The sequence below is a fragment of the Fringilla coelebs genome (assembly GCF_963513975.1).
Source record: "Fringilla coelebs genome assembly, chromosome: 11".
Classification (NCBI taxonomy): Eukaryota; Metazoa; Chordata; class Aves; order Passeriformes; family Fringillidae; genus Fringilla; species Fringilla coelebs.
The window spans coordinates 17,656,030-17,673,282 of NC_140037.1; the positions used below are offsets into that span (position 1 = coordinate 17,656,030).

The 17,253-nt window shown below is 41.1% G+C and overlaps 1 protein-coding gene across 2 annotated transcripts; it reads left to right on the forward strand.

Annotated features, from left to right (window-relative positions):
• Window positions 1-1,152: 1,152 nt before the first annotated feature.
• LOC311157956 (P2R1A-PPP2R2A-interacting phosphatase regulator 1) lies at window positions 1,153-17,050 on the forward strand. 2 transcript variants are annotated; one of them, XM_084213034.1, is made up of 10 exons: window positions 1,153-1,474; window positions 4,687-4,765; window positions 8,642-8,698; window positions 10,757-10,800; window positions 10,880-10,934; window positions 11,361-11,453; window positions 11,905-11,993; window positions 12,623-12,687; window positions 13,698-13,794; window positions 14,930-17,050. In XM_084213034.1, exons 1-10 carry the CDS (start codon window positions 1,326-1,328, stop codon window positions 15,087-15,089), a joined length of 888 nt encoding a protein of 295 aa, XP_084069160.1. In that variant the 5' UTR covers window positions 1,153-1,325; the 3' UTR covers window positions 15,090-17,050. The 2 variants fall into 2 exon arrangements, with proteins under 2 accessions (XP_084069160.1, XP_084069161.1); XM_084213035.1 differs by having other exon boundaries at window positions 12,626-12,687.
• The last annotated feature ends 203 nt before the right edge of the window (window positions 17,051-17,253 follow it).

A 17,253-nucleotide genomic window follows, 5' to 3' on the forward strand; every position in this document is an offset into this window, starting at 1 on the left:
GATACATGGGTACAGTGATACAAAGGGACTGATGGGCATGAAGTGGGTGATGTTACGGGGTGGGTATTTAATAGTGTCAGGGAAATACCCTTGTGGGTAAAATAAACACAGTCACAAAATGCCATCAGCCTTAGATAAATTAGTAAGTATGGAGCCCGTGAAAAAACGTTTTAGCTTTTCATAATCTACCCTCTTTCTCTGATTATTTCTGTTCCTAAAGACTGCCTGAAACTCTCACTATAAACAGATGAAGAGATGGAGCAGCTCTCTTATAAGGAAAGGCTGAGACAACTGGGATTGTTCAAACTGCAGAAGAGAAGTTTGGGGTGACCTAATTGTGGCCTTCCAGTACCTGAAGGAAATTTACAACAAAGATGGAGAGAGATTATTTACAAGGGCCTGGATTGACAGGACAGGGGGGAATGGCTTCAAATCAAAAGCGAGTGGGTTTAGACTGGATATTAGGAGGAAATTCTCCCCTGTGGTGGTGGTGAGGCACAGGGTACCCAGAGAAGCTGTGGCTGCCCCATCCCTGAATTGTCCAAGGCCAGGTTGGACAGGGCTTGGAGCAACCTGGGATGGTGGAAGGCGTCCCTGCCCATGGCAGGGGGTGGATCAAAATGGTTTTTAAGGTCCCTTCCAATCCAAACCATTCCATGATTCTACGATTAATGCCCTGTTTAGGCAAACCAGATTCCCCACTTCTCCCCAAGAGTTAGGAGCCTTAGCAATGTCCACCAGCCAGTGTGACATTTCCCTTCCAACCTATTTCACCACAACCTCCTCTAGGTATAAACTAGGGCCACACGTAGCTATTAAAGTATTCTGAAAACGTTTGGTTTTATTCTTTATTCCTGGAGCTTTCTGGGCCTGCACAGAACCACCCGCTGATATTTCTGCGAGGGAGAACAGCTCGGTACGAGTTCAGAGGCAGAATTTTCACTGTGTAGCGATCAGCGCGGTGTCCCTTGGCCGGAGAGCTGTGCAGGACGAGCACGCTCCGGTCCCATCAGCGCGGTGTCCCTTGGCCGGAGCGCTCCGCAGGCCGAGCACGCTCCGCTCCCCTCACGTCGCTCCCCTCACGGAGCCGTGCCCGAGCGGCCGCGGCCCGAGCGCTGCGCCTGCGCCCTGCGGCCGGGCCCGCCTGCGCTGGGGCCGGGCGGGGAGAGCGGCCCGGGGCCCGCGGGGCCGCGGGGGCTGCGGCGATCAGCGGGAACAGCGGGTACGGGCCGCCCCCGGAGCCCCGGGATGCGGCCTCGCTGCTGCGGCAGCCCCCCCGCCCGCGGGTTCGGCAGGGCCGGGGCAGCGGCGGCTTGAGGCCGCGGATGGGCGGAGCGGGAGGAGCCGGAGCCGCTGCGATGGCTCAGGAGAAGATGGAGCTGGACCTGGAGCTGCCGCCGGGGAGCGCCGCGGCCCCGGGCGACGGCGGCGGCCTGAGGCGGTCGAACAGCGCCCCGCTCATCCACGGGCTCAGGTGAGGGGCCCGGGGGGCTCCCGGCCCGGCCTGGCCGTGCGGGGACTCCGGGGATGCTCCGCGGTGCCACGGGGAAAAGCGGGATCCCGAGCGCTGTCCCAGGCTGGGAGGGATTTAGGGAACATACCAACGTATGGAGGGGTGCGAGGAAGCCCGGGGAGACGGGCTTTGGTTTTACTGAAGCGCTTTGTTTTCACCAGGGTCTGCCGTGTGTTGCAGAGCACCGTCCGCAACGTCAGAGTTGTGGCTGTTGTTATGCATCGAATAACAATCGCGATGATTTCTGTAATGGATCAGGTCTGAACAAAATAAATCACTGCCCTGTATCATGACAACAGTAAATGCTTTCGGAACAATCAGGCAAATTTGGTCAGGAAGGTAATTTCATGGGACCTTGACGTAAGTTTTGCATTTAGTGTAAAGCAGTGTGTCAGGTGGCCGGGAATTTTCCTGGGTGGTACTAATTTCTAGTATGCATTAGTGGGAGAAATACCGTGTGCTGTGTAGACAGTTGTGCTTGGATGTTGCCTCCAGCCTGTGGCAGGTCTGTTTGCAGGAGGGTTGGGTGTTTGCCAGGCCTGGCTCTCTTCAGCCGTCAGGACAGAAAGTGCCAGTGGCAGGCAAGGGCAGGTGAAAGCTTTGAGACAGGTAGGGTTTCTTGAACAGTTTTGTTTGGGTAAGTTTATAACCCAGAGGGCTGTTGCTTGTCTCCTCTGGGCTGTTGAGAACTTGGGAGATGCCCCATTTGCTACATGGTGTGGCTTCCATCCAGCTATAAGGTGGTCCATGTGCTGCTGCTGTTAGTGGTGTGTCTGCATTTGGGGAGAGCATATTGACAATAAGTTTCATAAACTGTAGTATATTCAATGCTAAGTACTTCCTGGTGGATTGATTTTTTTTTTTCCTTTTCTGTTTCTGTAAGGAACTGGATATCAAGAGATGAAAAAATCTCACATACCTCTTTTACCAAAATGGTTAACAGTGTCTGACAGTTCAGATGAAATACTACTTCTTATTCTATTGTGATTTAATGTTAAGTGAATGTAAATTTTATTCTTTTACATAATCACAATGGAACAACTCCCATTTTACATTTTGATGCAGTATGGAAGGGTTGTGTATGACAGCTCTCCCCTGGGAGGTTTCTGAGCAGGTAAACTAATTGAGTATCTGAGACAAGACATTTTTATAATCTCAGCCTTTTGTAAATTGGAAATTGAAAGACCCTTGACTCTTAAAAAAAAACCCTGAACAAATTATTTAATTCTGGGTTTGGGCAGATAGAAGGTTAAGCCTGAGCTCTTGCCTTGGCACTGTGCATACACTGTGGGTTAGGTGTTCATACAAATAAAACTGAAATGCCATTGAACTAATCTGAGGTGGTTGCAGTGGTTTGCCTGTTAGTTTGGAATTTTCCACCAGAATACTGTTTTTGCAAGATTGCAGCTCTTGGCAAGAAACTTCAGTTTTTCCCAGAATGGCTTTGTTGGGTAAACTGAAACAAAAGCTCTTGCTCTTACACAGCTTGCTTTTTCTCCTCTGCCTCTTGTTTTGACTTCTTCATTTTTTAGTAGGGAATTTGGAAAATGAGATCCAGAGAACAGTTATAAGTTACATTTCACAGAACTTTTAACTCTTGGTTTTGTGCCAAATAAAATTGTTTTTTAATGGGAACTGTAGTTTTCTGTGAAAAATAAGTCAGATCTGACCAGTTTTTGCAAGGGAGATTAAAGATAGGATTATTTGTAGGTCTTTTTTCTCTCCCTCTCTGCTAGTTAGCACTGAGTATTGGACTCGGGCTGTGATATTGTGGGACAGGATTGTTCCAACCTGTTTTCTTGACTCAGACCCTGGATTTCAGGATGTGCTGTTTGTCTTGTGTTTGCATGCCAACCAGTGCACGTACACTGAAAAGAATTGTGACTGGTGGCCTCAGCCAAAACTCATCTCTAAACATCATGTCATGAATCCCTTCAGTTTCTCCTCTTCCACCTCTGTCAAATGGCAGCTGTTTGATCTCTCGTGGGTGTTAACCGAGAGAAACTTCTTGGAAAATTGGAAATGATGTCTGGTCCTATGTACTTGACATTTTGGAGAAGGAGAGTCTATGCATTTTTCTTGGCAGAAAGTGCACTGCTTATACCAGTTGCTGTTGGCTTTTATTTCACAGTATAAGCTTTATTTGTTTTTTATTTACAGCTACATAAAAGCTGTCTAAAACTTATGTGTCTAACTGGTGTGTTTTAAACTAGAGGATTCTGACAATGGTGTGTCATGAAAGTGCAGTAGGATTATCAGTCCTTACAGCAAGGTAGTGCTGTTGGTCAGGTTAGTTTTCAAGAAATTGTATTTGTGGGAGGCTTTTGTTCATCCTAAGTTAGCAGCTGAAAAAAAAAAGTTAATACAATGTGAATTCTTGTAATTGGAATCTTATTACAGTCTTACATTTGGATTTGTTCACCTTTGCAGTTCCTCATTGATTTTTGGGCATGGGGATTGTAGGGTTGTGGCTCAACATTTTTTAATGCTTGCTAGAAAAAAAGTTTATTTTTGCAGTCACATTCATTAAGTGCTGATCATTGGCTGTTGATAACATTGATGATGACATGACCAGTAAAACTTGCTTTAGGAATCAATGGAACTAAAATTGCCTTGAGAAAGAATTTCATTTTGTGTCGGATAAATAATCCTATACCATTTCAATGGGTATGCTGCTGTGGGGCCTTAAAAACTGTGTTTACTCTAATTTAACTTCTGCTGGAAAAATGTTCAAAAGATATTAAATGTTTGTAGTGATAAGATTTATCAAGATGCTGTATTTTTAAATTCTGTTTTATCTGTGGGATCGAAGCTTGTTTCAGTTACTTAGAAGCCATTTATACATTTGTTCTGTTGAATGACATTTGAAGCAATATACAAGCAGCAGCCATTCCAAACATAATAAATCCCCACAGTCTAAACAATCCTTCAATTATTCTGAAGACACAAAATGATTAATTGAAATCATTAATTGAAGTAGCTGGGAATTGGAGGATGAACGAGTTGATTTGCACTCTCTGCCAACAAGCTGAAAGAGTTCTTACCTGCCTGTCTCTGGAGTGCTTTGTCTCCACAGGAGAGCTGTCACAGCACTTGGAAGGGAGCTGATGTGAGGAGGGGCTCTGTGCTAGGAAGGAAATGGCTTTTGCATTGACGAGTGTTTCTCTTCGCAGCGATAACTGCCAGGTGTTCCAGGGCAGCGTCCTGCGCACCCGCAGGAACAGCACCACGGTCATGAATCGGCACAGCCTGGTAAGGACACTCCTGCACCCACCCACAGCTGCCAGGCACAAGTGTGCAAACAGCAATAAACAGAATTAGACTGCAGTCTGTGAAACCAATACCACATTGCTTTCAGAAACAAGGCTCTAGACTGTGACATTAATATGCTGTAGCTGTAATGAAATGTTACTTATAGATCATTGGGCTTAGAGAATGCTTGTACTTCATTGTGATCATAACTTTGTTTGTAAAATGGATGTTCCAAGGTAGAGTAAGAAAGGTAGCTTGCTAAGAAAACTGATTATATAACTGTACTGTTAACAGTAATCAATGTTTTAAATTATTTTTGATGCTCAAGAAAAAAAGTGCAGACAAATACTTCAGCAAGGTTGCATCTGTAACAGAACAGTTACGTATAAGAAAAGATTGGTGGAGAAGCCTTTCTCCTGCTAGGATGAAAAAACTGAAAGAAAGTCAAGATTTCTTAACCAAGTCTCCTCCTTCATATTTTTGGGACAGCAGCTTAGTATAAATCAGTTTGGGCTTGTGGTCAGGCAAGAGGAGAAAAAAACAACGGCAAAAGCTCAGTTTATTGTGTTTACTCCTGAAGATCCTCAGTTGTTGGGCTAAAAAGATGCTAATTCAGGATGCCTTGCCCAGAACTTGCTGGGATGCAGGAGCTAATTCACCAATGGGCTGCTCTTCTGCCTGCCCCTCATAAATGTTGCAGTCTCCTGGACTTAACCAGTGTTTCCATCTTCATGGTATCATGTTCCTAACCTTTCCCCTCACACTAATGTTATTAAAAAGTGTCCCTCTTCACTCTCAGGCTGACAAAATACATAAATTTTTACTTACACTGAAAATCAAGTTCCCCACTGACTGTTCCCCAGTGCCTTATCTGCTTTGAAATGTTCCTATGACTTGTGATCTGGGTTATGGTTCTGTTGGATATGACAGGGAGGATGGAATTGGAAAGGATCTTAGAGATTCTCATCCTTCTGTGGTCTTAAGCCAGGATCATCCACAGATAAATGATTTTGTGATAGAATTAAACTTTCAGCATCAAGGACCCTAAGCAACCTTCCCTGGTATTCTTCCTGTAGCAAAGAAGTACATTTAGTTTTATGATGTTAGAGGTATTCTAAGGAGCTAGATCACATCTACTTTTGTAACTTAAATTTTACATAAGAAGGTGATAAAGTGTATTTCAAAACCTCCTTCTTTGTATTTAAGAAAACTAATCCAAGTTTTACTGCAGTGTAAACTGTAAGAGGGTTAAAAGATTTAGTAAGCAACTGAAACTTCTTTATTACAAGTATTACAAGTAGGGCTTAAATTTAATGTTCTGTTAAACTTTGTGGGAAAAAAGTTGATTAGTGTTTGTCTAATTTGTGTGGTGTTCCCTGTCAGGGGAACAACAGGAGTTGCTAAAATCTCTGGTAACTGATGGTCATACACCATCAACTCCATCTTCAGTGCTGTCCCAGTTGCTCAGCTGAATTCCACAATCTGTTTTTGGAGTAGCTTCTCCAAGTCTCAGACTTCAGCTGGCTTATAATGATGACTGTAAGGGCAGTGGTGCCATTTGGGCTGGGGCTAGATCTGCAGTTTTCTGACACTACATGTAATTGCCAAGGAAGGGTTAACCAGGCTCTGCAGTATCTGCAGTTTATTTTCTTCCAGGAGATACCAATGAGTAAATGTTTTGATGTTTTTTTTATTTGTTTTGCACGGCTGGGGTTTTTGTTTTGTTGTTTAAGCAGAGCAGTGGAGTCTGTGGTTAGATGTTTAGGTTGTTTAGGTGCTATTTCAGCAGAAGCTGATGTTAAATTTTTTCTCTTTTTTTTTTTAAGCCGGGTAGTTTCCCTGCTGGGTTCAAGTGGCTGTGCTGCAGGAGGCAGAGGGCACTGCAGGGCAGGGCAGAGGCACTGGGGCAGCCCCTGCTCACCTGGGCAGCAGCTCCTGCCAGCCTGGCACTGCTGAAACTTTACCTGCATTGGAGCTCAGTGTCTGACACACTGGAGTAGGGGGGAAGGTCATAGTATAATAGTTTGTAATGTTTTTAACAAGCTTTTTGCTCTCTTAAAACAATGGGCATTTGAGTAGCATGATTTTAATATATGAGTTCAGTTTAGCAAGTAGCCTTTGAAAGTGACAGAGGTTTCTTTTCACAAGAGTTAAATCAAAGGATGCAAACAGAGCAAAAGTGAGTTTTATACACTGACAAAGCAAGGATGATGACTTGTTGGAAACAAGATGTAGGATCCTCAGAGCTGTGTTAGTGCATCAGACCCTGCAGAGGAACACTTAATTGCCTTTTTTTATTTTTTGTTTTATACTGCAAGCCACTGTTTTTTTATATATTCTATTAATGTCAAACCTTAAAGTATGTGGATCACAGTCACAAAATTAGAATATAATGAGTGGAACAAATGCATTTCTACTGTGGAATGGCAGAGTGAATAGGCAGGAATGCACTATTGTCCAAATTCTTTTCTGTGTGTGAGAATCAAGGTCAGCTCAAGGTCTGCATTGACTGGTGCAGCTTGGAGGAATTTTTATTAGGTGCACAGGAGGTTTGGGAACCCAGTATGATAGTAAAGCTGACCTAAACTGGACCTTAAAAGTAGCAAATCAAGATATTATAGTTGTTAAACTTTAGTATTATGTATTATGATGACTAAATTCTGGCACAAATGTTAGTCATCCTCTGTGTGAGCCTGATAGGCTGAATTCTTTTGTGAGAAGCAGGGTGTGATGTGTTCATGTTTGTTTTTTTAGAAGGAGGGTTCTGGATGTATGAAGCATTAATAGTCTGTGCTAACTTACCCTGTCAGGCAGCAAAATCCTTGTATTCTCTGTGGCACTGATTGGAAGATGGTGCAGTAACAGTTAACTGAGTGTTAGTTCTCAGCTTCAGCATGATGAAGAGCTCTAGTAATGTTTTGTGAAGCAGATGAAGCCTTATAATGAGTGAAGTATAAAAACACCTATAATAATGCAAGCCTTACTTTCTGAACACATCCATTTTGAAAAGACACCTTACTTTTTGGAAGAATTGTCATCTTACAGAGAATTTAAACCTCTATTCAAGGCTTAGGTGTAGAATTTTTGTTCCCTGAATGGCTATGACATAAATAAACTGAAGGCTGACAATGCAGTGGGTGGGAAATTTATGAAAGAAAATTATATTTTGAGAAAATAATCACTTTAAATTACTCGGTTTTGGATGTGCAGTTTTTGATCATAGCATTCTAGTGAGATCTTGATGCAAAACTGTCAACATTAACAGAAGACCATTTTTAGTGACGTCTTCTCTGATTTCACCCAAATTGGTGAAGCTCTTGAGAAACCATAAAGAAAGTGTTTAACTCTTTGTTAGCCTTCTAATAGCTGATTTTTTTCACCTGTCAAAGTATTCATTTATAAGCAGACAACAATCCAGGACTCTTTTTGTACAATTTGTTGTTTTGGCTTTGTATTTCAAGGGAGCTTTCTGGACCACTTAAATGAAAATAAATATTCTGAGTCACATAAAGGAAAATATATATATGCCCCAACATATATACTAGGGGTGACAGTGTGCTAGTGAAAAGCAGCTCCATTCTATGGGGAAAGCTGTCAGTTCTAGTTGCCTGGAAATGGAATGGAAGCCAGGCTGATACCAATTAGCATCTGTGAGCTTGCAAAGCAGTATAATGTGGAAATGCATATTAACATGCAAGAGTGCAACCTTCTTGCAAGTAATATAGGTTATATCTACACTGAGAATATTAGAAATTATATGGATTTTTAAAAATTAGGTTCTTTTTAGTTTGGGGCAACCCTAGTTTACTGACTTTTCTGTGGCACCTTTCCCTCCCTTCTGCAGTACTTTCAATTGTGTGTGACTTTGTTTTGCAGTTTGTGCCTTCATCTCCTATCCGTATTCCTAGTAGCCGTCTTCATCAAATCAAACAAGTAAGCACAGATTCTTCTAAATGTGTTTTTTATAGGTGGCTGGGGTTTTTTGCAGTCAATGTTTAATGTCCTTCAGCTGGCTGTAGATTTTATTTTCAAACTGCCTGCCCAGTTCCACGTTTCATGAAGCAAAATGCATCTTACAGCAAGGAGAAGATTTAAGCAGAGAGAGGATTCTTAAAATGGACATTTTAGAAAGGAAACCTTTAATGTAAACCCTTAGGGTAAAGTTTCACCAAGTTTTTGGCAGCAGTGCCAGCATAAATATTCGGGGCCAATAACAAAGTGTTCCTTAACTTGTGTTGGCACAAGACTCATGTGGAGCCAGAAAATGAGAAGGATAAGGAAGCACTCTGGCTGAAAAATAGTCTGTACTCTTCTGGCTGGGCTATTTTTCATCTGTATAATTTTCTTATCCAGATCCCTGTACTTGTGCTGTCACAGCAGGAACGGAGGGGGAAGGGCAGCAGAGCAAACACTCGGGAAGGGGGGTGGTGTGGGGAATATCTGAGCAGGCTCAAATAGCTCTGCTCCCAGCCAGCACACCGCAGGCTGAAGACTCCAGCTTTAAAATCAACAAGCTCCAACTCTTGTGCCTCCTTCATTTTATATCTCCACTTTTTGACAGTAGAATGGTTATAAAATTGGCTTGAAGATTCTTAATATTTTTTAATTTTTTTTTTTTAGCAGGCCAGTTGTTAATGGACAGGCTTGATTTTTACAGGGTCAAAAGTTAAGAAAACAATTTAATGCTTCAGGCAGCATTTTTAGCGTATGGTGCCTGAGTGGTGGAAGGCACTTCTGCTTCCTACCTCGGTTATTTAAGGTAGTTGCACAGTAATCCTGAAGAAAATAACTGCTTGCTTTCATTATGTAAATAATTTACTGGCTTGAGTAGACTCTGAAGCACTCAGGTCTGTTGTACAGCTCTTTTTATCAATATAAAAATGCTTAGGATTAATATGTAAATATCATAGAATCATAAATTAGTTTGGGTTGAAAGAGACCTTTAAAGGTCATCTGGTCCAACCCCCCTGCAGTGAGCAGGGAGATATAATGAGAAATACGCTGAAAGCAAAGGAATTAACTGTTGTGGCTCTGCTCTATTACCTGAAGTAAAATTTGATAATTCAATCTTCTGGAAAATGCTTCTGAATTGATGTTTGTGTCATCCATTTATTGAAGCAAACAGTGTAATTTCCTAATTTGTGTTTGAGCTTTAGATTCACTAGTTGGAATTAATTCCATGTCCTGTATACTCACTGCGAACCTGTGTGATTCACTTCTGATCTCTTTCAAATCTGTGCAAATTATCACACAGGTGAAGAAGTTAGACTATTCCTACTTATGATGAGGATTATGAAGATGTTTACTTGAACTTTTACTCTTGAATTAGGGAACCTACTCATTCACTGAACAAACTGGGTAGCATTCAGTTAATTTTAAGGAATGGTGTCTGCCTAAGAGGAGATTGAGACATGTTTGTACTTGGTGTTAATGTTTAGTTTAATTTTATATATTTGATCCATTTTATTAATACTTTATAAAGTTTTTTTAGAAAAAAACCCTCACTGACTCCTGAATTCATTGTGTGCAATGCAGTGTATTGCAAATGACATGCTGACAAGTGTCTAGTTAGTCACTAATCCATAGAGTCAGGTAAGAATCCAGCCTGTTTTTGAGGTTTATCTGTACTACCCCTTTGTAAAATGAAATTACTCAAGACTGCATAAAGATGCTCTGGCATGTGCAGAATTTCTGGTTCATACTACCATTATTCAGTTTGGTAGCTACTTCTTGGTTAGCAATGAAAATAAAGCTGCTTGGGAAACAACCAGCTCACATAAGCACTTCTTGCATGATGGTGTCTCCTGCTGCATCTTTCTCATCCTCTCCTCCTCACTCCTTTCCATGGATGAGAACTTGAGGTTATTGTTGCTTAACCGAGTTGAATTAAATTTTCCACATGCCAAAGTGAAGTGAAACCACAGCTTTTCTGATTTGCTGGAACAAAGTGGGGTTTTTTTGACCTTACTTCTTCATGTGCTAATCTTTTAGGAGGAAGGAATGAATTTGCTGAACAGGGAAACCGTTCATGAAAGGTGAGCACTAAGGCAAAGCAGAACAGTCACTGCAGCCGTTTGTGGGCCCAGGACAATACATTTCTTTTCTTCTTTATAGAGAAGTACAAGTAGCAATGCAGATGAGCCACTCATGGGAGGAGAGCTTGAGCCTGGTAATGCATTCATGCTTTAATTTGTGTTTCTATCATCAGTATCAGGACACTAGAGACTCTCTCATGTCAACATTTCCTTTGATAGTTTGACCTACAGTTAAGTTGTTATCATAGTACTGCTTTTGATCAGCAGTTTATCACACTAACAAGGCATAGAATTATCAACTGTTCAAGGTACATGTGGGTTCCTTGGGCTGCTGTGTGAAACGGAAATTGCATGGATGTCTGCCTATTCAAATTTTCCTCCATGTTCTGATACTCTCTATGTAATGTTTTAGGCTTTTTTGGTTTTGTTAAGCCTAAGCTCATAAATGGCTGCCTAATAATTGTTGATTTGATGGAGGATAACTTTGGGATTTCACACCAATCAGTCCTTTTCTTGTTAAGGTACCTGCTTGTAAGATTAATTATGTGTACTGTTTACAGAGTGACAATGATTTTGAAAAATCACTATCACCAAAGCAAGTAGACTTTGTTCCAGTTTCTCCAGCTCCTTCACCTACACGAGGAATAGGGAAGGTGAGCAAAATGTGGTAATAATGGTTTTATCTTAAGTAGAGCTAAATAAATTCAATGAAATTAGTAGCAAAAGATTAAGCCACCTGCTCCTTTCTAACTCAGCTGCAAACAAGAAACTAGAGAGTAAATAAAACCCCCTAAAACCCCAAACCAGAAAATACCAGCTGCTCATGTTGTGGATGTGAATTTCTGTGGAGTGTTCAGCTGTTATGCTGTGGTTAATAAAAACCAAATAAGTCTGTCTAACCAGAGTGCAGTGGAATAAATCTGCATGAAAATGGAATCTGTCCAATTTTTTTTTTCTCATTAGCAAAAAGTGATGTCTCAGTGTAGCCAATGACTGGCTGCTGAATTTGATACTGAGTTGTTTATTTCTCTGAAGTTAAGCATCAATTGTTACCACATAGGAGTGATACAGTATTTATAATAACACAAACTCTTTTCCTCTCAGCAATGTTTCTCACCATCTTTACAAAGTCTGGTGAGCAGCAGTGGGTTGCCCCCAAGTCCCAGCCCAAGTCCAACAAGGAGATTTTCAAGGTAAGTCACCAGATCATAGCAATGATAGAAAATTAATGTAGCTTCTTCATAGTAGGCATATACCAGAATTTGTTGCATCCATAATTGATTTCTGAGCACAAACACAATTTCATATACTCATGTAGACTTTAGATTTTACAGTGTTGTAAAACATTTGTCAAAATCCTCATGTCATAGCATTGGGAAATGGGCTGCATTGTGGCATCTGTCTTCCCAGTGTAGTCTCTATATTGCTCTCATTCACATCTTTAGCAATTGAATTCTGAGGGAAAGAAAACACAAACAGATTTAGGGTTTGTTACTCCTTTGAGTGATGTGGGCATACAATTAAATTTTACTAGGCCCTCACAGTTCAGCCTGTCAACTGAGATGTAGTCAGTGCCTGGATGAGAGTTTTTGGCTGCCCCAGATGTGAAATAATGTAATTAAACATTTCCTGCTCAGTTCTATCCTTTCTGGCCTATCTTCAGAGAAAAAAAAAAAAAAAGGACTAGTTTTGGATAAGCTGTTTTAATGCCTATTTTCTTAGTGGCTTCCACCCAGTAGTTTGTTCTCTGAATATCTTTTGATTGTTTTTTCAACCTTTCTTTTTCAATGATGGTCTCAGTGCAGCATTTGTCTTCTTTTAGCAGGAGAAGCCAGAGCCCAATTAACTGCATTCGACCAAGTGTTCTTGGATCAATCAAAAGAAAAGGTACAGTAATTTGGTTTGGCAAATACAATAGGCCAACTTGTTAGTTATATAATAATTCCTATAGCTTTCTTCATAATTCTGTCCAGTCAGCTGATTCTTTAAAAAGTAACTAGAAATAGAAGATATTACACATAATGAAACAGATAAATCATTAAATTAGATTTTACTATATAATAAAGTTTTAAATTCCACAAAGCTAATAATTATTTTGTTCTAATTCCTCCCCATTGCTGTGGTCATATAGATGTGATAAAAAATCTAGTGTAACCTGCTTAACAAAACAATAAATACAACTATTGGTATATTTAAGTTAAACAGAAAACTTTGCAAGTCCTGGTTAACTGAAGCACACAGGTACTGTACATTTAAAATAACTCTTCAAAACCCAAAGCTGATGCACAGGCCTGGTAGGCACCTTACAGCTTTATTAGGAAATGTTTCTCTGTCTTTCTGCATTTTTCTTCAAGTTTAACTTCTGGAAATTTTATTGCACCTATTTTTATATCTTCAAGCTTCACCTCTGTTACAGAACATCTCTGGCTCTGAGACAACTTCTAAAACACTTTCAGCTGAGTTCTGTCATAGCCTTTTTAAGCATATATCTATCCCCTCCTCTTCCAGAGTGTTTGGAAATCAAAGTCAATAGAAAAGTTTTGTGAGAATTCTGGAGCTTGTTCCTTTTCCTTATTTTCAGCTTCTGTACTCTGGTGGAGCTGGTCAATGAAGTGGTAGCTGGGTAAACTGAAACAAAAGGATTATTCTTCACTACTGAAGAATAAATATCTGATATCTAAGCCTTAGTTAATTATTCACTAAACTGTACTGAAGCTTGGACAAAATGGCTCCCGAAAATAGACAGTCTTTACAATTTCAGCATCTAAATTCTATGTTCAACATATGAAATATTGTAAGTTTGAACCTCTATTCTGTTTGCTCTGTGGAAGTACATTGAAAGTAGATTTTAGTTTAGGTGAGTTGTAATTTTTACCACTTGGTATCTCTTCCCAAAGGTGTGACAGAGATGGAAGATCACCCAAAAAGATTATTCCAAGGATCCACCACCATGCTAACCCCTGAGGCTTCACATCAGGCGGACCTTGGGGCATGGTAAATCTGTGCTCTTTATTGTCCCTTCACCAGGAACATTACAAATATTTTCTTTTCTTAGCAGTGAGAATGCCTGAAGTTTTTTGTGCTTGTTTTTGTCTTTTTTATTTTTTTAGTAGAGATACCTCATAATTTTACAGCACTGAAATTATCACAGTAAACAGGCAGCAATGTTCCCTAGAATTCTGCAGTTTCTAGGCCTGGCTGATGGATTTTGAGCATGTTTAGGAAAAGACACCTCATAGATGATAGCTTTTGGAGTCTGATTCAAATTGCAATCAAATGTGAATGCTGATGCTTTTTGGGTGAATTGGGTTTTTCTTTTCCCTTGTTCTTAGTCACAGTGGAACATGAGTCTGTCTGATCCTCCCTGGAGGATCAGAGGAGCTGGGAGGAGATAAAAAGTACTTTGTTAAAAATTGTAGTGATTGGTAATAGCAAGGGGTTTTGATCCAGTGTTTTAGTCAAAAGGTTAATCGTACATAGGGTGTGCCCACACAACTGTCTAGGGCTGTTCACTGTATTTCTGTCTTTTTGCCTCTCAGCTGACATACAAGTCATGCAGAAGCTTTGAGTAGCAATAGCAAAATAGATATTTTACAGGTACTTTAAAAACATATCTTTTTTGCACATCCTGTTTACAGTGGGGATAGCAGTGTGGGTTCAATTGCTGCCTCTGGATGTAAGAGATGGTAATTAAAAAAAAAAAATCACTCTGCTGCTATCACTGATGACAGATCAGCTGTAGTTATGACTTTGTGTCCTGTGCAATACATAGTACAATGGAAGAGGGACAATTTATCATTTGCTCTCATGGCACAAAGGCCTCAGGTTGTTGTGCTGGCCCAGGGCTTTGAGGATGGAGTCAAGCTGGAGTGGATTGTTCCATCTGGAATTTCTGATCTTTGCTCACTTCTGATTTGGGTGAGCAAAGGAGAAAATGGGCAGAGTGTCCTGTGTGAGTCTGGAAGTGACTGTGTGTGTGGCTGCAGGGGTATTTCAGATCACAGGGCTTGCTGCTCCTTCAGAGCTGCACATGTGTGTTTAGAATGGCTTTGTGGTGATTTGGGCTGGTTTTGGGCACTCCCCTGAGCCACTGCCTCGTTTCTCAGCCCTGGTGTCCCTGTGTTTTCAGTCTGTCCTCGCACACCCTGGATGACAACAGGAGCAGTGCAGGCTCCTCCTGTGACTCCCCAGCTGAAGCTGGCACCAGCACAGACTCTCCAGTGTCACTCTCTGACTCCAGGTCCCCGTTTTTGCCAGTGGATCTCATGGCCAAGTTACCGATGAACTGAGGAGCAGGAATCTGCTGCTGGGCACCGGGATCCCGGCGGATATCGCCCTGACTTTCTGTTGTGTGTGACCCATTCTGTTCCTCATAGGAACTTTCAGCAATGTCATTACTTCTAGAAAACTTCCAGAACAGTTCCTTGAGGAGGAATTCACCTTTCTAGTGATTTGTATGACATTTACTACAATACAGAAGCATTTGGGCTGCAGACACGTTGGGTGCTCGCGTCAGTCAGGCTGCTGGTTTGCAGTGATGTGATCTCCTTGGCATGAGATGTGTCCTGCTTATGGAAGACTTGGCCTGCCAGCAGCCTCTGTCCTCCCTGCCTGTGGAGGAGCAGATAACTCACATTTGTCCTCAGCCTAAAACCAATGAAGCAGCTTACTAATTGTTTCTATTCCCAGAGTGTTAGATCTTTATTTTTTTTTTCTTCTTCATATGAAAGGGAGAATATTGAAGGGAGAAATTGATTATTATTAATATTATTGTGTTCTGTTATGATTGGCTCTTAATCAATTTTGTGTTCCAGTGGATGTCAGAAAATAACAAGTTGGTAAATTGTCAAATTTATATGTTGGATTTCATTCATGATCATGACTGCTGTTGTGACTAAATCTAAATTAGGTGTGGAACGTTCTTCTGGGGTTTTGTATCTGGCATTTGTTTCTTTTTCTTCCCCATTTAGATGATGTATAGGAGTGGTAGATGCTCTGTTAAAGGTCTTTTAATAGGGAAAAATAGTGACAATATTTGGAACAATGCATTAAATCCTGAGAATGTAGTATTTAGTACTTCAGAAATGCTTATTTTAAGTCAGTATTTGTCCTCATATATGACAGATCCGGTGAGGAATCTTGAATGCCTTTTTACAGCCTGAGGCCATCAAACATATTTAATCTGTATTTAATTTCTTGATGTTGCTTCCTCAGACAATGACATCGAGTCATTTCTGCTGTTGAAAACTTCAGATGCTGATTGGAAGCCTGGAATATGGTAATCTGAGATGCTTGAAAAATCAGTGTATTGAGACATCCTGATCTCAACTTTGAAATTCCCCAACCAGGAGGAAGAATTTGCAGGCCCCCCCTATAGACAGCTGTCTGGGATTTTGCAGTGACACCCTCAGTGGGGTTGTGCAGCTGAACTCCCCCAGCTGAGTCCCTTTTTTGTACATGTCTGTGCATCTGTGCTATGTGGTTTCCAACCTTCTCTCCAGAGAGGTTAAGAATGAAGCAAAATGTTTTATTTTTAAACGCTAAATCTTTGTAGTGTGTCATAAAGTGAGAAAAGTGTGGAAACTTCCTCAAGTAGGAGAAAAACCTCCCCTAAACCCTGCTTTGAAAGATTCACATGGATGAAGCTTTGACTGATAGCAGCCATCAAAATGAGAAAGGGATGACTTGGAGTGCAAAGACCTGGCGACCTGAGGGCCAGTGACCCATTTCTGTGTGTCCTTATTGTAGAGAGAAAATAGAATGTATTTCATAGTCTGACTCTGTTCTAGTTAACATTCGACATGGTTTACTTCTGGTATCATTCCTCTTAAATTATTGTAACAATCACCCTGCTGGTTGCAGTCGCTCGCCGGTCCAGCTGCCCTTTGTCCCCGAGCAGAGGCACACAGGAGTGCTGGGCTCTGTTTGCTCTCTCTGCTGAGGCAAAGTTTGGCTTTGCAGTTTCAGGTTTGTGCCAAAGAGTTGCTGTGCCACCACTCTTCCGTAGTGACAGCAAGACTCTTCTTTTTTTAAAATCTTGCTTATTTCTTAAGAAGGAACCTCCTGGTGTCTCTTCCAGTCTTTGTTAGAAGACACATCAGTATAGGGGGGTTTAATAGCTGAGTGTGGGTCAACTTGTCTCTTTTCTGTTGAATATTTATGCTATTTTTCAAATAAGTGCCAATAAATGGAAAAATAAACGTGTTTTGCTGTTTCTGCACTTTTTTTAGATTACCGTATTCTTGTTTCCTTCTGGGATTAAATGCTTTCTTTTAAAATCAGAGTATCTGTTGTAATTTACTTCCACCCAGTCTAGTTAACATGCAAGCAGGTATGAAAATCTGCAGCAGACTTACCTTGTTTTCCTTGTGCAATGCTGTCTTGCAGGTCTGTGACACCTCTAGGAATAAAGAAGTATAAACCCAAACATTTTTGAATATGAGTTACATTATA

What these genes read in the sequence shown, in the direction of transcription:
- LOC311157956 (XM_084213034.1), top strand. Translation starts at nt 1,326, where the DNA reads ATGGGCGGAGCGGGAGGAGCCGGAGCCGCTGCGATGGCTCAGGAGAAG. An exon ending in CCGCTCATCCACGGGCTCAG is followed by an intron (nt 1,475 to 4,686) that starts GTGAGGGGCCCG and finishes TTCTCTTCGCAG; the next exon opens with CGATAACTGCCAGGTGTTCC. An exon ending in AGGGAAACCGTTCATGAAAG is followed by an intron (nt 10,801 to 10,879) that starts GTGAGCACTAAG and finishes TCTTCTTTATAG; the next exon opens with AGAAGTACAAGTAGCAATGC.